The sequence below is a fragment of the Telmatherina bonti genome, assembly GCF_933228915.1.
Source record: "Telmatherina bonti genome assembly, chromosome: 24".
Lineage (NCBI taxonomy): Eukaryota > Metazoa > Chordata > Actinopteri > Atheriniformes > Telmatherinidae > Telmatherina > Telmatherina bonti.
In genome coordinates, this window is record NC_136633.1 from 9930454 (window position 1) to 9951271 (window position 20818).

Below are 20818 nucleotides of genomic sequence, written 5' to 3' on the forward strand. Positions count from 1 at the left end.
TGAGTTTTTCATAAAACAACAATGACTGTTAACAACAAGACGTAACAAGTCGAGTAATAATGTCAAAACTTGAACTGAACTGCATCAAAGCTTCATAATTTGTTATGGTCAAGTTTTTATACTGAACAGCAAAAAAAACTTTTTATATGTCCATTTTTTTAAAAAACAAAACGACAACAAAAACAGCCTCATTTTTATACTTTTTTAATTGTTTCATTTTTTTTTAATAATGATCTATATTTATGTTTTCATTGAAAATTAATTTTGGAAAAGTCTGGAACTGAATGGGAGCAGATAAAAAAAAAAAATTGGCGATGAAGACTTATTTTTTTCAGTCCTGATTGAAGTCATGACATTAAAACTCATAATTCAAAAGATTTCTGTCTGCCTGAAATTCAGTCAGTTGTGAATTAATGAACATTTTTTATTCAAGATTTCTGCTGTCTTATAAATTAGTATTTATGGTGGTGGTTTATATAATACCTGGTACCGCACCAGACACAGCCTGACATCATCAGTTCCGTTGTTGCTCGGCTACAAACACAGCATCCAAACTCATTCATGGCAATCTCTGGAGATTTCAACGTCGTCTCCCTCTCTGCAACTCTTCCAACATTCCAGCTGTTTGTCAGCTGCTTCACCAGAGAAAATAAGATCTTGGACTTATTTTATGCAAGTATGAATAATGGATACAGTTGTTTTGCCCCGCCTCCTTTAGGAAGATCTGACCATGATCTGGTTCTTCTCACCTCCACCTACAAGCCCATCGTTCAGCAGCAACCAGTCATCACAAAGACTGATTGTGATGGTTGTGATCACAAAATCTGGTCTGCTGAAGCTGAATCAAATCAAAGATACTTTATTCATCCCCGAGGGGAAATTCAAAGTTCAAGCCAGCTCATCCAAGGTTTGACATACAGACATGTAACATTAATGACGAAAGAATAATACAGAACCAAGCTGAACTTGTTGCCAGTTTTACCGGCGCCGCCTTTTAAAACTTGGTGAGGGGGGTTCGAGGGGAAAAAGGTCATGTAACTCCGGGCCGCACCACAATGACGCAGTCCGAAGATACAGAGAAAAAAAAGCTCATACACTGAAACAAACTAAAACAAGACACACAAAGTCCAGGGAGGCGGTGAGTCATGTGGGAGCGGACTGGGAGTGGTTGAGGTGGGGGGGACAGAGCGTCTATAAACATCTCTTCTTCCGTTCTCAGGGGGGGTTGTGCTGGCCCAAGGCTACTGGGAAGCTGAATCCAGATATGATAGTTGTTTGGGTTCCAGGCGAGGAAAACTGTTTGCCCTCAGCCTTGAGTCCCTAGCAGGTCTCAGGCAGGCACCTCTAAACAGCTGAAAGGGGGGGGGGGGGGGGGGGGGGGGTAGTCAATTTCCACCAATTCTAGCAGACATCTTCTCCATGTTGTTGTCGATTCTGCGGACCAGCTCCGGGACCACAGCCAAATGACCAGTATGGAACACACTGCTTACGGTCGAGTCCGGTCAACACGAGAGTCTATGCACTACTAGCCCGGCACATACCGTTACAAAATTCTGGCAACAACTGGCAGGTTGGGTCTTGGGTCATCTCATGGGTCTTGAGGTAGATCAGAACTCCGCCAGCACCAATCAGCAGAATCCCGATCACCAAAAGTTCTCCAAACATCCTCCACGTCCTCAGAGGACAGAACCGCCAGACACATCGGTCTCCACCTGGCCCATGAGTCCTGAACGTATCCAGCCGGAAGCATCCCCCAGGACATGCGGGTTCCCCTCTGCCAGAACTTCGGGTTGTGAAAATTTGATCAATTACGTTGAGAGACCAGCCGATCAAATCCATGATGTAAATTTGAATGAAGAGTAAAGAGAAGTAAAATAGGCTCAGAGTCAGACAAGACAAAGTCGCAGGCCAGAGTGGGAGGAGAGTGAGGAAACAGGGGCACAGAGAAAAAGCGGCCGCTTTCGCTGAGAGCAGGAGTGGAATGATGCTCTTAGAGAGAAAAGATGCTCTTAGTGGAGTCTTTGAGGCTACAGACTGGAACGTCCTCTGTCATGGACATGATATCAACGCCATGACTGAGTGTGTGACAGATTACATAAACTTCTGTGTGGACAGCATCGTCCCAACAAGAACAGTGAGGTGCTTCCCCAATAACAAACCCTGGATCACCAGTGACCTGAAAAAGCTGCTGAACATCAAAAAGAAAGCCTTCAGGGATGGAGACAGGGAGTTATTGAGGGCAACACAAAAACAACTTAAAACACAAACTAAGAAGTGCAAGGAGGACTACAGGAAGAAGTTAGAAAGTCAGCTCCAGCAGAATAACGTGAGGGATGTGTGGTCTGGAATGAAGATCACCGGCTTCAAGTTAAAGGGGGACCCACCTGATGGAGGTCTGAATAGAGCTAATGAGCTGAACATATTCTTCAACAGGTTCAGTTCACCCCCTACCCCCAGCCTGACAGACCACACACCCTCCATAAACCCACTGCTTTCCTGTCACGCCTCCAATCTGTCACCCTGCAGCTCAGTCATGGACCAGAACACAGCTTCATCTCCCTCCACATCAGGACATCCTGAGACCTCCACCTTGTTTATATCCTGCAATCAGGTTATGAAGCAACTTGAGAAACTGAACCAGAACAAGGCTGCAGGTCCAGATGGTGTCAGTCCCAGAGTCCTCAAGACCTGCTCAAAACAACTATGTCCGATTCTCCAGCACCTTTTCAAGACCAGTCTGAAAACAGAGTCCCAGTGCTGTGGAGAACCTCCTGCCTTGTTCCAGTGCCTAAAAAAACACAACCAGCTGAACCAAGTGACTACAGACCAGTTGCCCTGACATCTCATGTCATGAAAGTCCTGGAGAGACTCTTACTGGCTCACCTCAACAAGCAAGTAAACACCTTTCAGGACCCCTTACAGTGTACATATCGTAATGGACTTGGGGTTGAAGATTTAAAGCACCAAAGTACCACTGCGTGAAAAGGGCCAGAATCCTGACATATCTGTCGGGGATATTTCCCTAAATATCGGAAGAATCCAGACCATTTCTGGTTCATTTTGAGACATGTTTCATGTCTGGCGATATATGGACATAAGATACTGCATGAGGACGTGTATTGAGTCCGAACAAAAGGTGTGTCTGACTTTTGTCATATATGAGCTCCAAATATGACCTGTGTCCACGTCCGGAAGTTTCTGTGGTCAAGATACTGAACAGAGCCAGAATCTTGAAATATCTATAGGGAATATTTTTACTAAGTCTCAGAAGAATCTAGACCATTTCTGGTAAATATCCTCAGTGGTCAACATGTGTCATATCTGGTGATATATGGACATAAGATACTGCATGAGGTAATATACTGTGTCCAGATACAAGGTGTGTCTGACTTTTGTCATATATGAGCTCCTATTATGACCTGCGGTCACATCCTGAAGTATCTGGGGTCAAGATCCCGAACCAAGCCAGAGTCCTGACATATCTGTAGGGGATATTTCACTAGGTCTCAGAAGAATCTGGATCATTTCAGGTAAATATCCTCAGTGGTCAACATGTGCCATATCTGGTGATATATAGACATAAGATACTGCATGAGGACATATATTTTGTTTGGATACAAGGTGTGTCTGACTTTTGTCATATATGAGCTCCGAATATGATCTGCAGTCATGTCCGGAAGTAGCCGAGGTCAGGATACTAAAAAGAGCCTGAATCCAGATATATCTGTAGGGTACATTTCTCTGTGCCTTATAAAAATCTGGGCCATTTCTAGTAAAGTCACAAAACGTTGACATTTTTCTTTCTTGATATGAAGTTTCAGGATACTTGTACAGATATTGTGTCAGGATACCAGACATAAGCCCAGTGTAGCAATAATGACTAAAAACACATTTTTTGTGTTATTTATTGTATATTCTTTTTACAAACACATGCAAACAAACACATGAGCAGAAAAGTTCATTTGACAGCAAAGAAAAATACTTAAATATTAGTCTTACGATACAAATTTGACCAATATGATGTTATATACAGTATCAATGGATGATTTATTGCTGGGCAAAGCACATGACTATATACATTTTGCTAATAGTTCGATCACAAACATATAACATGTAGTTTCTTGCCTTCTTGTAGAAAAGACTACTTTAGATGTCTTGCAGCTGTCTTCAGTGGAATGAAAGATGCATTTGAACATAGCAAATGCGTCATGGGGAAATCAGACATTGTGAATGTGTTGTGGCTGCAGTCAAAGGGAAACCATGAGAAGAGGCATGTTAAATTGTAGATTAGTTTACACCTTCTGCTCTCTCTTTTGTAACAGGGATTGTCCTAACAACGACCACTTCAATGGCAAATTGTTTTGGGCTGGGCCACAATGCAAGACAATGACATGCAAATCAGCCATTTTGGGTGTCTTCCAGGGCAGATTAATCTCTGTAAATCTTGCAAGTCAGAAACTCTAAACTGCAAATGTTTTGCTGAAGTTCACAGAGTGAACTTATGTTTTCCTCTAGAGTATGTTTTTACAAATAAGTAGCTAAATTACATGCTCATCTTCTGATGACTCCACAATGTAGCGAGTTGGTGGTCGTCTCATCAGATGGAGGGGAAAAAAAACACCAGTTTTCCATATCATAGATCTTGTTTGATCAGTATAAATTTAGTCTAAAGTTGGAGTAAAACAATTTTAGTTGTATGTATTGGTGAAGTTATTGCTAGTAATTTGGATGTAAAATAGGAGTAAATAAGTTTTCTTCTTTCCACCTTTTAGGCAAAACTGTTTTTTTCCCCTGATTTTGTTACATGGTTCATTGTTTGAACAAGGACAGACTTTCGTCTCCTCTGTTTTTGCTGTAAATACCACAGCCTGAAAGACAGCTCTGAGGTGGGCTCAACAGCAGATAGGTCAAGGCTCAGCAAGGAAGGGGTGTGTGAGGGCCCTTCTTCAGCATCTTATTCCCTGTCCTAAAAAACACAGAATCAATTTTCTATGTTAATGGTTTGCAAAATAAGCAGTCAGTACAACATTCAAGTTTATGTAGCAAGCTAAAAATGATTCTTAGTACATTTTACTCTTAAGTATATTTGCACAAGCACTTGAATTTGTTTGCTCATTCAAGCAAAAGCAGCACGTGGACTGGAATTGTGCGCAAAGAATATGAAAACATACACATATAGGACAAAAGTTGTGCTTACCTCTTGCAAAATATTCACGTTTGTGGTAATTTCGCGGTGCTTTATGTGCATGTCCAGCCACTGCAAAGACACATAAAGAGCCAGTACTGACGATTTTCCACCGGGGTCCCCTCTTTTCCCCTGCTGGCTATTTGGCTTTTGCAAATTTGGCTTTTGCAAATTTGTCGCGAAGGTAGCGCCACTTCCTTCTGCAGACGCTTTTGACTGACAAAGTTTTGGCTATTTCTTTCCAGGAGTTGCTAGCCATGAGCGTATCTTTGTATGTTTTTAATGATGTGTTGTATAAATTCTCATACTGCCTCATCGCCTAGTCTTCTTAGGACACAGTTGTCAACCCCATTTTGTAGCCAGCAGCTACACTGCTCTGTGTGCTACCAGAGGCTAATATTCGGAGTGTGACCGCTAATCTCTCCTGAATACTGATCGGCATACTGTGTGTGGGAGCGTGCTGAATGAACGGCGTGATCCAGTAGACAAGCTCGTCAAAGCGACTGGCCAATATTCTGAAATATGAGAAGTGTCTCTCGTCGTCCATGGCCCGCATCTATTGAACCAGTACGTTGTGCTTGCCCTGCTCAACCCTGGTTGTATTCAGCGGTCTAACACACCATCTACGTTTAGTCTTTTTTTTTCATCTCAGCAATCGACAATAACAACAACAGATCTTTCTCTTCTTCCACCTGGAGCACATTGTTTTCCTTTTCATTTTTGTCCTCTATCAGTTCAAAAAGTGCCAAGGCTGCCATTAGCTTGGTGTTACCATCTTGTTTATAGGCCCTGTTGTGTGGCGTGTGTTTGTTTTTGCTCTTCTTTGGCTGACCAAAAATGACACATTAATTGTTTGCTGTCATCTATTGATCAGTTTATTCAGCATGACGTATGCTAGAGTGGGTGGGCCGTATGAGGACTTCGGCAGGGTGACTTCCTGTGGAAAATGAATGCCATGCCGAGCAAGAACTTTTTTCTTGTTCTTGTGACCTCAAGACCAAGAAAAAAGTTCTCGCTTCTTGTGGAGTATTTAACATGCTTAACACAAGAATGTCAACATTGGATTAAAGTCGCCTTCTATGAGTCCTAACCTAAATCCTACTGAGCATCTTTGGAAGGAGTTGAAACATGGAAAAGGCACCCTTCAAATCTGAAAAAACTGGAGCAGTTCGCTGAGGAGTGGGCCAAAATACCTGCTGAGAGGTGCAAAATTCTCATTGCCAGTTACAGAAAACATTTGATAGCAGTGATTGTCTCAAAAGGTTGTGCAACAAAATACACTGCTCAAAAAAATAAAGGTAACACTTAAACAACACAATGTAATTTCAAGTCAACCACACTTCTGTGACATCAAAATGTCCACTGAGGAAGCAACACTGATTGACAATCAATTCCACATGCTGTTGTGCAAATGGAATAGACAACAGGTAGAAATTTTAGGCAATTAGTAAGACACACCCAATAAAGGAGTGGTTCTGCAGGTGGTGACCACAGACCACTTCTCAGTTCCGATGCTTTCTGATGTTTTGGTCACCTTTGAATGCTGGCGATGCTTTCACTCTAGTGGTAGCATGAGACAGAGTCTACAACCCACACAAGTGGCTCAGGTAGTGCAGCTCATCCAGGATGGCACATCAATGCCAGCTGTGGCAAGAACGTTTGCTGTGTCTGTCAGCGTAGTGTCCAGAGCATGGAGGCGCCACCAGGAGACAGGCCAGTACATGAGGAGATGTGTAGGAGACCGTGGGAGGGCAACAACCCAGCAGCAGGACTGCTACCTCCTTCTTTGTGCAAGGAGGAACAGGAGGAGCACTGCCAGAGCCCTGCAAAATGAGCTCCAGCAGGCCACAATGTGCATGTGTCTGCTCCAACAGTCAGAAACAGACTCCATGAGGGTGGTATGAGGGCCCAACGTCCACAGGTGGGGGTTGTGCTTACAGCCCAACACCGTGCAGGACGTTTGGCATTTGCCAGAGAACACCAAGATCGGCAAATTCTCCACTGGCGCTTTGTGCTCTTCACAGATGAAAGCAGGTTCACACTGAACACATGTGACAGACGTGACAGAGTCTGGAGACGCCGTGGAGAACGTCCTGCTGCCTACAACATCCTCAAGCATGATCGGTTTGGCAGTGGGTCAGTAATGGTGTGGGTGGCATTTCTTTGGAGGGCAGCACAGCCCTCCATGTGCTTGTCAGAGGTAGCCTGACTGCCATTAGGTACCGAGATGAGATCCTCAGACCCCTTGAGGGACCATATGCTGGTGCGGTTGGCCCTGGGTTCCTCCTAATGCAAGACTATAGCCTCATTCGGACAGAGACGAATAGCGTTCTAAGAACTGTCCGTCCCCAGAGAACCGTGTCACTTTGCATTCAACATGAGTCGGAGACCCGATCGCTAACGATCTGACGCAACCATCTGCGACAGTGACGTGTTATTCTAGCACCACTCAGCAACAAAACAAAACCGCGAAGATGAAAACACCACAAAGGAGAAAAATATGGAGCGTGACAAGGCCATCGTGTTGGTAGCCTGCTTAACGGGGTTATTAATCATGAAGCATCGCTTCATGCGGCTAACACAGATGCTGGAAGACAACATAAAGAGAGCCAGTAGAAGAAGAAACAAGCGGCAGATGATGCTTCTTCATTTCATGGAGCAAGAAGGAAGAGCACATCTCCGCAGACAAAGCAGACGACGTGTAAGTTTAACTTCTTAAAAATGCACCGATTGTATTCATTTCGTATGAGTAAACGTATCATAAGTAAACAGTGGTTTTTAAAAATGGCGAGGTCTGAAGATGCAAATATTAAGTAGTGGCGCTCAGCGCGAGGGCGTAGCTATCACCTACGTCAGGCAGCTACATCAGATGCGTTCCTAAAGAACTAAGGAAAGACCCGGAAGCTGAGTAGGAGCTGAAATGGTTATAGGAACTGAGGGTCATGGTCCCTAAATTCCGATCTGTCTGAATGTGCGAAAGAACTGAAAAGGTTAGGAACTTCAAACGGTTCTTACAGTGGGAAAGAGGCTAATGCTGAGTGTTTTAGCAGTTCCTGCAACACGAAGGCATTGATGTTATTGACTGACCTGCCAGTTCCCCAGACCTGAATCCAGTTGAGCACATCTGGGACATCGTGTCTCGCTCCATCCACCAACACCACGTTGCACCACAGACTGTCCAGGAGTTGGTGGATGCTTTAGTCCAGGTCTGGGAGGAGATCCCTCAGGAGAACATCCGCCGCCTCATCAGGAGCATGCCCAGGCGTTGTAGGGAGGTCATACAGGCACGCGGGGGCCACAAACACTACTGAGCCTCATTCTGACTTGTTTAAGACATTACATCAAAGTTAGATCAGCCTGTAGTGTGTTTTTCCACTTTCATTTAGAGTATAACTCCAAATCCAGACCTCCATGGGTTGATACGTTTGATTTTCATTGATCATTTTTGTGTGATTTTGTTGTCAGCACATTCAGCTATGGAAAGTACAAAGTATTTAATAAAAATATTTCATTCATTCAGATCTACATGTTAGTGTTCCCTTTATTTTTTGAGCAGTGTATAATTTTATGGTCCAAATGAAGAGCTTTTCTACAAAAAACAGTTTCCACTTTATTTCTGTGGAAATAATTTCCACATTGTTATCGCTCTGTTTCTTTTACAATTATTGGTTAATGCTTTATCAGGCAACATGGGATTGGGGGTGTGTGTGAATGATTGTGTATTTTGCTTGTTTTAATACATGCAAAGCACTTTGAGTTGCTTCTTGTATGAAAGTTCTATACAAATAAACTTTGATTTAATTTAAAGTTATCATGAGTCTGACCAGAAGCCAAAACAGCCGAAGATGGAAATGGTGATTTTGCTCACTTTAAAACAAGACAGACAAGGGAACTAACATATACCCTCAAAAAGGAATAAAGATTAAAACAAAGGTGTGCAGTGGAACCAGTTTGTCTTCGTTTTTAATGATTCACTTTGTTAGAAATCATCACATAGTGGAATAAAATGAATATAAAACCAGTTTTATTTACAAGTGTAAAATTGATTCCTTTGTTTGGACAGGCAGCCTCCAGTTTGGTCCAATGAGTCCTTCAGTTCAGCTCCCTAATGGTGGCGTGGAGGTCTGCGCAAACAGAGAAAACCCATTCGGTTTTATTTGTCAGATTATAACTAAAAACCTGAAACACGAAGCAGTCTGAGCAGCTGGACGCAAATTGCTGCAAATTTACTTTCAGAGAGCGAAGAACTTCAGACATTACTCGGTTAAATTAGTTCGTCTGCTTATAAAACTGGTATAAAGTTAAGACTTAGATGCTTTGTTACATTATATAAATCTCAGTTTATTCAGCTCAAGTTTATTAATGCAAAAGAACTCATTTTATAAATATCTCCTAAAAAGTTGGAAAGTTTAAATAAGAAAAACATTTAGCAGAGACAACTTATGATTAAAGACCAAAGTTTAATAAAAACCATAAAACGACACAATGTAGCTTAAACTGCAGAGCTAATGCAGTTAATGTTGACATCACACACACACACACACACACACACACACACACACACACACACACACACACACACACACACACACACTTCTCTCAGCAGCGTTAGCTCTTCCAGGTGTAGCCGTAGTCACTCATAGCAAGATGCGTCAGAGCCGTCTTTTCCAGGCTGGATGGCTGCTGCAGCTGCTGGATGGAAGCAGCACGGAGACCACAACCCGACAGGTCAACGGGCCAATCAGCACGCTGCAAACCCAGACACAGCCAGAGTAACCATATATGGACATGAGTGGCTCACCAATAGATGATCATAAACTTAATAAAGAAAACTTTATGAAATGTAAATCTTTGGAAATCCAACTATGAGCAAATCACACAAGATGTTTCAGTGCCATCTACAGGTCTGATATGCAAACTACATCATTTCTCCTGTTTGCATGCAAGTTTTTTCTTTTTTTTTTGTTTTAAATTTCAATGGAAAAACTGATGTTTTTAGTACTGGAATTTTACTGGAACTGCGGTAGTTTCAGCTTGTTCAGCTGTGTGTGTTCCCATTATGAACATGAAGTTGTCATTGAAACATCAGAGCAGCAGAAGAACTCTGTGTCTGCTCCTCACTGGAGCAACACTTTCCATCTTCACCTCTCTGGCCGGCTGTGGCCGACCGAGCTGCAGGTTCTGTGGCCAGAGCCAGTTAAATAGTCAGACTTATTATTTCAACAGTAAAAAGCAACACTAACTCTATTAATAATTGATTTAATATTCATTTCTGTCATTTGTCTGTTCGCTGGTCTGACCTGCTGAGTTCTGCTGTTTACGTTCATGACAGCAGAAGGTTGGTGTGTGTACAGAACGGCTGAAAAGTTGCCTTTCTGTGCAGGTCGGAGGAGCGTGGTGATGGCATGAAGAGAGGAGGGGAGGATGGGTCCTGCAGGGAAGAGGCAGATCATGGATAAACAGACAGCACCTGTCATGTACATGGGATCTGTGTGACTAAATCACAGGTTGTCAAGTGTTAGGAGTGATACATGCAGTTAGCATTGTCTTGCTGAAATCTGCAAGAGCTTCCCTGAAAGTCACGTTGTCTGGATGAAAGTTTTGAACAAACCTGCTGAACATTTAGCATGATGTTAGTATGGTGACTAGCTAGCATTGCTACGACATAAGCATGTTTTCATTATGACGTTAGCATGATTTTAGCATTTTTAATATTTTTAGCAGTTAGCATTATGAACATATTAACGTGTTCGCATGACATACGTGTGATATTAACATGTTATGATGTAGGCATGAAGTAAGTATGTTATCAGTATAATGTAATCACGGTGTCTGCAAAATGTCTGTTTACATAGAACTATTATGTTAACATGTATGTATTATGTAAGCATGATTTTAGCATGTTATCAGTATGATGTAAGTATAACATTAACAATATTAGAACTATATTAATACTAGTATGATGTAAGCATGTTTTTGGGATGACGTAAACATGATATTAGCATGGTATTGAGATGAACTACGCATGATATTAGCATGTTATTAGGATGATGTAAACATGATATTAGCATGTGACTGGGATGGCTTAAGCATGATTTTAGCATGTTATTAGGATGATGTAAGCATGATTTTAGCATGTTACTGGGATGATGAAGCATGATGTTAGCATGTTATTTGAATGGTGTAAGCATGATGTTAGCATGTTATTGGGATGATGTAAGCATGGTATTAGCATGTTACTGGGATGATGAAGCATGATGTTAGCATGTTATTTGAATGGTGTAAGCATGATGTTAGCATGTTATTGGGATGATGTAAGCATGGTATTAGCATGTTATTGGCAGGATGTAAGCATGATATTAGCATGTTATTGAGATGACAAACATATTAGCATAGTTTCAGCTGATTACCTGTGATTTCCAGACTGCTGATGTTCTGATATGTAGAACCAACCTGACTCTTCACATTCACACTGCGAACCTGCAACACAGACACACACTCAGATGAATATTGATATATGAATGTGTGTGTGTGTGTGTGTGTACGAGCATGTGAGTCATTACCTTCAGCATTTGCATGGTTGCTCCTCTGAAAGCAGCGGGAGCCAGCAGAGTAGGAGGTAACCCCGCCTGAGAACCAGCTGCAGCCACCACACCCTTCCAGTTGATGAGGAAGTTGATGAGAGTGAAAGTGTGTGATCCCTCCACACACACCACAGACTCTGGTTTATGGTCCAGACACACACTGTTGGCCTCCTTACGTCTGGACAAGAGGTCAAGGCGTTCTGATGGACTTCACGTTATATTGGGTTGAGTGTTTAAACACTGAAAACTAACATGACAGGAAGAAAAGGATACAGTTGGATGGTGATGCCGTCTGGTCTTCTGATCTTGTCCTGGACTCCCATCTCCCTCAACCATGAAAAGCTGCCATCTTCATCTTCCCCATCATCATCATCCTCTCCTTCTTCCTGCTGCGAGCGTCTACGTTTCAATGATGATCAAAGTCAAACTTACAAAGAAATGTATTTGCTGTGATACAGAAAGCATCTTAATGAAGGAACCTGATGACCAGCAGGAATGAGAACTACAGAGTGAACAGAGCTGAGCTGAAAGGCAAAGCACTGGTTTTACTGGTTTATTCACGGCTCAGCCCTCACCAGTGGTCACCACACTTTGGTAGTAACTGAGAGGAAAAGGTCGCGGCTGAAACAAGCTTCATCCAGAAGGTGGTCAGACCTGAGAGATGAAGGAGGAGCTCACACAGCTGAGGTGGATTGTGGATCTGATAAAGTCGCCTCTTGACTGCCTTCCCTTTCGGTTTTCCAGCTATCTGGGAAAGCCTGGAGGGATTATTAGCTGGAAACAGCTTTGTGACTGGACCTCAGATATGTGGTGGAAAACTGACGGATGTTTTTAATCCAATCGGAAGTCGACAAAGACACACAATTCCTGCTCCATCCTGTCCTAACTGTAGGACACACAGTCCAGCTGCTTTTACACACTTTGCATATGAAGGAAATGTGTGTTTGACAGCTTATTTTCCCCCTGTAGCTTATTTACCGGTTTTATATGCAGTTAGAAACCCTAATTAGTCACATTTACATTGATGTATTTAATAAAAGTTTGGTCAGTATGTGTCATTTTGTGCCAACAAACTCAACACAAGGTTGAATATTAACACACACATTCAGCACTGTTTCTCATTCTACACAAACACAACCCTAACAAGTTCTACCTGGCTGTAAAGGTGACTGATCAGGCTTTCCAACGATGTAAAACACAGATGGTATTATTAAAAGAGAGAGATAACCAACCTAACTTTTTGCTTTAAATACTTACGACTCCTTCTCTCCTCCATCCTCCTCTCCTTCATCGTCCATCAGGCTCTGTGGATCCCTGCTCCTCCTCTTCCTCTCCACAAGCGGGAGGCTGAACTCGATGCCTGACAAAAAGCCAAAGCGTATTGATGAGCGTTGACGATCAGAGGCCAGTTTCACACAAGTACAACAAGGTTCTGTGGCTGTTCGCCTGGTCTGGAGCAGGCGGGCTCAACAGGCTAAATCTCCATGGTAACTGATGTGTTACAGCCTCACCTTCAGCCTTCATGGCCTCTCTGAGACCTCGAGTTGTAGGAGAAATTAAAGCCGTGATGTTTCCAGATCCACCGAGACCTGCTGCCCTGTACAGGACGGTAAACTAAAAAACCAGACACACCAGCAGGAACAGAGTCATTAAAAAGGTCTCGAACGTGTGGGATGTAAACCGTACACGACGACATACCTGATAGGAGCACAGGTAGAAGTATGGACATAGTCTGGACTTTAAAAGATTGTAGAGAGACGACAGACTGACGGACCTGAAGAACAAAGAAGAAAAACTAATTATTCCATTGATATTCTCCTAAAACATAAAAATAAATACACATAAATCTCTGAACTGAGAGGTTTTAAGGCTACAACACAACCCTGCTTTCATCGGACATCAAACTGGAAAACAAAGGTTTATTTTTCCTCTGAATCAGTAAACAAGCTTCATTCTGCATCAATATGACAATGTGAAGCGGCAAATGTACAATCGTGCAGCCTTATTCTCCACCCATGAACATTTGAGAAAACACAACTATTAAGCTGGCTAAAGCTAAGTCACGTTGTTAACCGGCTAAAAACCGCGGTTGTTCTACGTTCTTCTGACTTGAAGCGGGAGAATGGTACCTGTCAATCAAAAGAACACGCCCCTAAATATGCTGATATTAAAGATTAAATCACTTTTTAATGGGCGACTTAGAAAAAAATTCACTCCCCCCCACAGTTGTTATGAAGGTAAACCTGACCTATTAAACCTAAAATGGATTTTTGTACCAGGCTGTAAACATGTTTATTTCTGCTGTGAAGTTGGTCTTGGGAGTCTATGGGGATTTGCTCTGTTTTGCAGCCCCTGGTGGATGAAGGGGGAACTGCAGGTTTATGCACTTCCACTTAGGCTTCACTTTTAACCACCGAAGGCTTCGTCCATCTTTCATATATGATCTATGGTCTCAACATCACAAACGTGATGAGCACATCACCCTTGTTTTATCGTCTCTTCACTGGCTGCCCGTGCATTTTAGGATCCATTTTAAACTTCTTTTATTTGTTTTTAAATGTTTGAATGATGTTGCCCCCCTCTACCTCACTGAGTTGTTGTGCCCTTACTCTCCGACGCGGTCACTCAGGTCGGCTGACCAGCACCTCCTGAGTGTACCAAAAACCCACCGTAAACTCAGAGGGGACAGAGCCTTTTCAGTTGCAGCTCCAAAACTATGGAACAAGCTGCCTTTGCACATCCGACAGGCCTCTTCTGTACCTGGTTTTAAATCACGTCTTAAAACCCACCTGTTTTCATTGGCTTTTAACACCACCTGAGATGTTGACATTATTAATCTGACTGTATTTTATCATGATTTTACCAGTTTTAGAAATGTTATGTTTTTGCACTCTGTATTTGTATTATGATCATTATCTTTGTTTTATTCTGTACAGCACTTTGGTCGACTCTGGTTGTGTTAAAAGTGCTATATAAATAAAGTTGCAGTTGCAAAAATTAAAGAAATGAAACGGCCTTCAGGAAAAACCTCCAATGGAAAAAAGGTCTAAACCAGGGGTTTCAAACTCCAGTCCTTGATGGCCGGTATCTGGCAGGTTTTTGTTGTTTCCCGGCACCAACACAGCTGATTCAAATCAAACGATCAAACGGATCCAGGAGATCCTTGTCAACCTATTTATCAATTTCGGTCAGGTGTGTTGGAGCATGGAGACAACAAAAACCTGCAGGATACCGGCCCTCAAGGAGTGGAGTTTGACAACCCCTGGTATAAACTGTGGATGCCGACAGACTTCAATCTTAAATCTGATAAGAACACTTAGGTTATTGCAAAAAAAAAAAAAAAAAAAAAAAAAAAAAAAAAAAATCGTGGAAAAAAAAAAGTTCAAACGTTTCTTCTATTCAAACATTATTACATTATTTTATTTTGTGACTTGGTTCAGTTTAAAACAGCTCAATTTATGTTCATAGTAAAAATATGACATAATATACAGAAGATGTTTAAAGACAGAGTTGCTGTGTACAATCTGAGAGGTAAAGTTATGTTACAGAAACCATACGCACGCACCGCCCTAAAAAGCAGAAGTGTTTCCATTTATGGATTAACTTTATGGAATGGACTAAGTGATGATTTAAAATTATGTAATAATATTATTAGGGCTGTGACGATACGCTTTTGTCCTGATTCAATTCCGATTTTTTTGGTGCCGATTCGATTTAAATTGCGATTCTCAAAATTCTTTGATATAGCTGATTTTTGTAGATTAAAAAATATAAATAAATTTTGCTCTTCATTTTTCTTTATTTTAATGAGGAAAAAACAACCAAGTAGCAAGACCATCATTCTGCTGCAATAATGCCCAAGAAGACTACAATAAAAAAAAAAGACAAAATTTTACAATGGATTATTTTTATTTCACTTTTTTTTATTTCAAAATTTTAAAACCAAATTTGTTAAAAATCGATTTTAAAATTTTGAAGCAAAAGAATTCCAAGTTTTGATTTGATTTTTCACCCCTAAATATGATCCAGTTAAAAAAAAGTGTACAAGAAATTATTATTGGATAAATATAAAAAAGTAGAAAATTCATAATTAATTTTGCTGCTTTAAATTTTGCCCTCTGACTGATGACTTTCAGTATGTAAAGGTTGCCATATAACTGTGTAAATTAAAGTCTGTAAATAAGGAGTATTATTTAAATAAGCCTTGCGCTTCCTTCTGCTCCTTCTCAGACAACGTTTAATGGGTAAGGTTACAAGGTGTTTTTTAATCCGAAATTAAATCATTCGGAATTAACGCATTCTCCTACGAGTTTACATGAATATAATAATTCTGAATGAACATTTACATGAAACACATTCTCACTTAATTCCTCTTTAGAGCGGCGGGTTGGGAAGGGTTCTGATTGGACAGAGGGTGAACGTGACGTATGACGTATACCGTAAATAAACAAAGTCGGCTCCCTGCTTCTCGTCTTTTCAGTCGTAACTTGTAAAAACTACATAATAAGTACCAGTTTTGCCGCTATTTTTATGATAAATGTGAAGTAGCAGCTCAACACGAGCATACTACTTCACTTTCTGCAGCAACTGAGAAGGAGAAGAAAGATAGACCACCGAACACGGGAGGCAAAACGACGCGCGTCATCGGAACAGGACAAGGTAACGAGCATGCTCAGAACGACCCAAATTAACTTAGAGCGGAATGAAGGTTTACATTAAATAGATCGGAATTAAAATGTGAATAAACCAGCCACTTACATTGGAATAAGTTGAATTCAGAATAAAAATTCTCATTAGGAATTAAGTGTTTACATGGGGTACGATTACATGGTGTTTTTTAATTCGGAATTAATGATTCGGAATTAGATAATTTGGAATTAACGTATTCTCCTATGGGTTTACATGAAAATAATAGTTCAGAATGAAAGTTTACATGACAGAGGAATTAAATAGTTTGGAATTAAAATGCAAATAAACCAGACACTTACATCGGAATTAAGTTAAATTCAGAATAGAAATTAGCATTAGGAATTAAGTGACTACATGGTCATTTTTCATCAGTTTGAAGCCGAATTAATTTTTATTCGGAATTAAACAGGAATTAAAACTTTCATGTAAAAGTAAGGATTGTTACACATATGTGCATCCTTGTTTTATACTGTACATGTGTTTGAGATAAATCTTTCAAAAATATATTTATGTGTCAAATAGCAGCAAATTCTGCAAAAGAAGAGCTGGTTGATGTGAACCTTTCTATGTGTTATTGTTAGTACAGTTATAATGGTTTAGTTTAGTAGTTTAGTGACCAGGCAGGTCTGTATGCTCACCATTCCCTCATCAGACTCTGCTGCATCGCGGCGTCTTGAGCCCATGGGGTGCTCCGTCCAGAGAAGTTCCTCTCAGCATTGATCCTGGGGAACAGAGACAGCCAAGGAAGGGAGGGATGCTGCCAGTACACCAGGCCCTGCTGGAAGGCAGACCGGAGCTCAGAGCAGGACCTGGGATCCTGCAGGCTGTGAGGAGGACTGAAGAACTGAGCTCTGCAGCTGTGGCTGAGACCTGCAGCCTCCTCCTGGGCTTTGGGCTGCTCGGTCCAGGACAGAGAAACAGGAGAAGTGAAGAGAGCCCGGGTCTTTAGACTCCAGTCTGCTGGGTACTCGGTGCAGACTGGAGGAGAGATGGAGGCTGGAGAGATGGAGGCTGGAGGGATGGAGGCTGGAGAGATGGAGGCTGGAGGGATGGAGGCTGGAGAGATGGAGGCTGGAGGGATGGAGGCTGGAGGGATGGAGGCTGGAGAGATGGAGGCTGGAGGGATGGAGGCTGGAGGGATGGAGGCTGGAGAGATGGAGGCTGGAGGGATGGAGGCTGGAGGGATGGAGGCTGGAGAGATGGAGGCTGGAGGGATGGAGGCTGGAGGGATGGAGGCTGGAGGGATGGAGGCTGGAGGGATGGAGGCTGGAGAGATGGAGGCTGGAGGGATGGAGGCTGGAGGGATGGAGGCTGGAGAGATGGAGGCTGGAGGGATGGAGGCTGGAGGGATGGAGGCTGGAGGGATGGAGGCTGGAGAGATGGAGGCTGGAGGGATGGAGGCTGGAGGGGTGGAGGCTGGAGATTCAGAGCTCTGCAGGAGAAAAGAATTAAGTTAGGCTTGGAGTTGAGATAAATCAGGAAACATTTAAACTCTGGGCTCCATCTTTAGCCCATGTTTTCACCCACCTTGATAGTTCTGTTCTGCTGACCTTCCTCCACCCAGCTGCTCTCTGTCACCTCCTCATCTTCCTCCTTCTCTGTCTCTCCGTCCTTGTCTTTACAGATGAAAAGTTTCTTTTGTGGACTGTAGTTATTTTCTGTGTTTTCAATGTTTGCAAAGGGATTCCTGCGCTTCGTGCCTCCCTGGTTCCTCCGACTCTGGGTGTTGAAAAGGGGACCGGGGGAGAAGGGCCGGACGCACGCCGAGGAGGAGCTGCTTTCTCCGGGGCTGGTGGAGGAATCCCGGCCGCCCGGGAAGCGGAGGACAGCGGCGTCGCTTCGAGCTCTTTTCCTCCTCATTCGCATTATTTCCACAGGTCTCTTGAAGCTGGGCGAGTATCCGCTCCGTTGATCCATGATAGCGGGAAGAAACGGACCCGAACCGAGCAGAAAAAGTCCGAAAACAGCCGAAGCACCGCTTCTAGTTTTAGCGGTAGCTCCTTCCGCGCCGTACAAATCTGGCGCCTAGCGTAATGACGTACGTATGTTACGTCCTGACGTAGTAGTGTTGCGTTTATAATCATAGTAAAAGGTAGGAAATTAATGTATTGCTCGAACTATTCACAATTGTTCCCTTATTTCAAATTAAAAGCACAACCAGTGTTTGTTATATTGCATATATTCACTTGTATGTGAGTTATATATATATATATATATATATATATATATATTATATATATATATATATATATATATATATATATATATATATATATATATATATATGTATATATATATATATATATATATATATATATATATATATATATATATATATATATATATATATATATATATATATATATATATATATGTACACATACATACAAATATATATGTATGTGTGTAAGTTTATTTTTTTAATATAATTATATGGTAATATATTTTTCCACTTTTTTTTTTCTTTTCTGCAGGCTACTTCTGATCGACCTCCAGACCTCCATGGGAGTGTTTGAAGGACAGCCTGGAAATCTGCTTTTTACTTACAGCCAAGAACTGCTGTCTAATAAGAAGTACTATGCTGCAGGGAAGATGTGTGCTTGGTCCATCATGCACAATGGGCCAGGACCAAGATGCCTGAATCTCCAGCTGTATCTTTTAATGTGTGGCCAGAACCCAGAACTGGAGGGAGTTGACCTGGAGATCTTCTTAGACCAGGACCTCAAATCAAGAATGGAAAAGGTAAAGATTTGTCTATTGTTGTTATGGAAATCATTGAACAAATTAATCAAATATCAGAAACACAAAATAACAAAAGCTGTATAATTAGCAGTGACGTTAATAAAGGCTTAATTCCCCCCCCCCCCCCCCCCCCCCCCTAGTATTACCTAATGAAAGCAATTCATGTTCCCTCTGGTATGCTGATAGCCTGAATATGCTTTCATTTCAAAAGGTTGTCAACTGCAGTACACCCCAACAACTTGAGGATGTCAAAGAGACTCTTGGGGATTGGATAACTGGTTGTGGAGTCCCGCGCATCTACACAGCCACACTGGAAGACATGCAACGGATTAAAAATCAGCTGGTTACTCATTTTCTGTTCCATCGGTTAGTAGAATCAATATGAATTTTATAGGCTAATAGCACTTTGTTCACAGTTAAATTGGAATGGGGAAGGAAAAAATTAACCACCAACAGCTACATGTGTTTCAAAAATGTAAGACAATTTTTGTAAGTCAGCAATTAACATCTAAATTTATGGTCAACAGGGTTGCCAGTGTAGTCCAGCAGTTCATTGCTGGAATGGATGAATGTGGCCAGTTTTGGCAAATGGTGAAGAGGTTTTGGAAGCAGTTCCTTCCTGTCTTTACAAACACAGGGCAGAAACTAACAAGGAACAGCTTCCAAAACCTTTTCACCGTTGCATGGAGTCCTCCAGGGAGCAACCGTCGTGATGCTGAGGAAGAAACTATCTTCTTGTGGGAGTGGTGGCTCATGGCAATTCAAGGTGTGTGTGTCTGCAACATGGTACAATTAAAGACAAAGTAAGTTGCTAAAATCATTTAAACATTAGTCCAAGAATAAGCAGACGGTGGTAGAGGACAATTTTTGTCAGCAGAGTAATCACAGGGGGGCTAAAGAATACTTGGGAGTTTTTACACTGGATAAATTTGTAAAAATACCGTTTTTATAAAAATAAAAAAAAGCAAATTACGATGGAGTATATCTGTCCCAGCTTGACCAGTAATAGTAATCACCCATGGTGGGTAATAATGAGACCATATTCTTTTGCATGGACCAAAATAGTATCATTTAATATCATGAAGTACGAAGACAAACAAGTTACACCACTTGTGGACTTTTCATACTGAAAAGAAAGAAAAGCCTGCAGGTTACTTTAGAAATCAAGTATCCAACTATCATATATAACATATATTGTTTTACTAAAGCACCATCGTCTCATAGAAAACTCCCCTCACCTAAAGTAGTAGTAGTGTTTGACACTAGAGCAGAAGAATAGATAATAGTACTGACACGGTTTTAATTATAGTTACCTACAAGACAGCCACTAAAACTAAAGATGCATTTCTTAGTATGTCTCTTTGGTTTTTATTGACGGGAGGGGGGAGGGAGGGGAGAGGGGCTCGACATTATCGCCGTCGATTACAAGGGGGCTCTGCAGTAAAAGTTTGGAAACCACTGCTCTATGCCAACTATAACATAAACAGAACTAATCAATGAAGTGTTATGTGTAACCTGTTAGACAATAAACTAAACAATCTGAGATTCCTAAATAATGCATAACACATCTGACAAATCAATAGAAGAACCTAAACCTCTCCTACACTTCCATCCTAAA

At 41.7% G+C, this 20818-nt stretch overlaps 1 protein-coding gene across 1 annotated transcript; it reads right to left on the bottom strand.

The window, feature by feature from the left end:
• Window positions 1–9793: 9793 nt before the first annotated feature.
• On the bottom strand, window positions 9794–18375 carry donson (DNA replication fork stabilization factor DONSON; the record flags this gene model as incomplete). Its single annotated transcript, XM_079264058.1, has 10 exons — window positions 9794–9934; window positions 10486–10616; window positions 11596–11665; window positions 11749–11947; window positions 12043–12168; window positions 13027–13129; window positions 13281–13383; window positions 13468–13543; window positions 17097–17890; window positions 17986–18375. The coding sequence occupies 10 exons, from the start codon at window positions 18373–18375 to the stop codon at window positions 9794–9796; spliced, it is 2133 nt and encodes a 710-aa protein (XP_079120184.1).
• Window positions 18376–20818: the final 2443 nt, after the last annotated feature.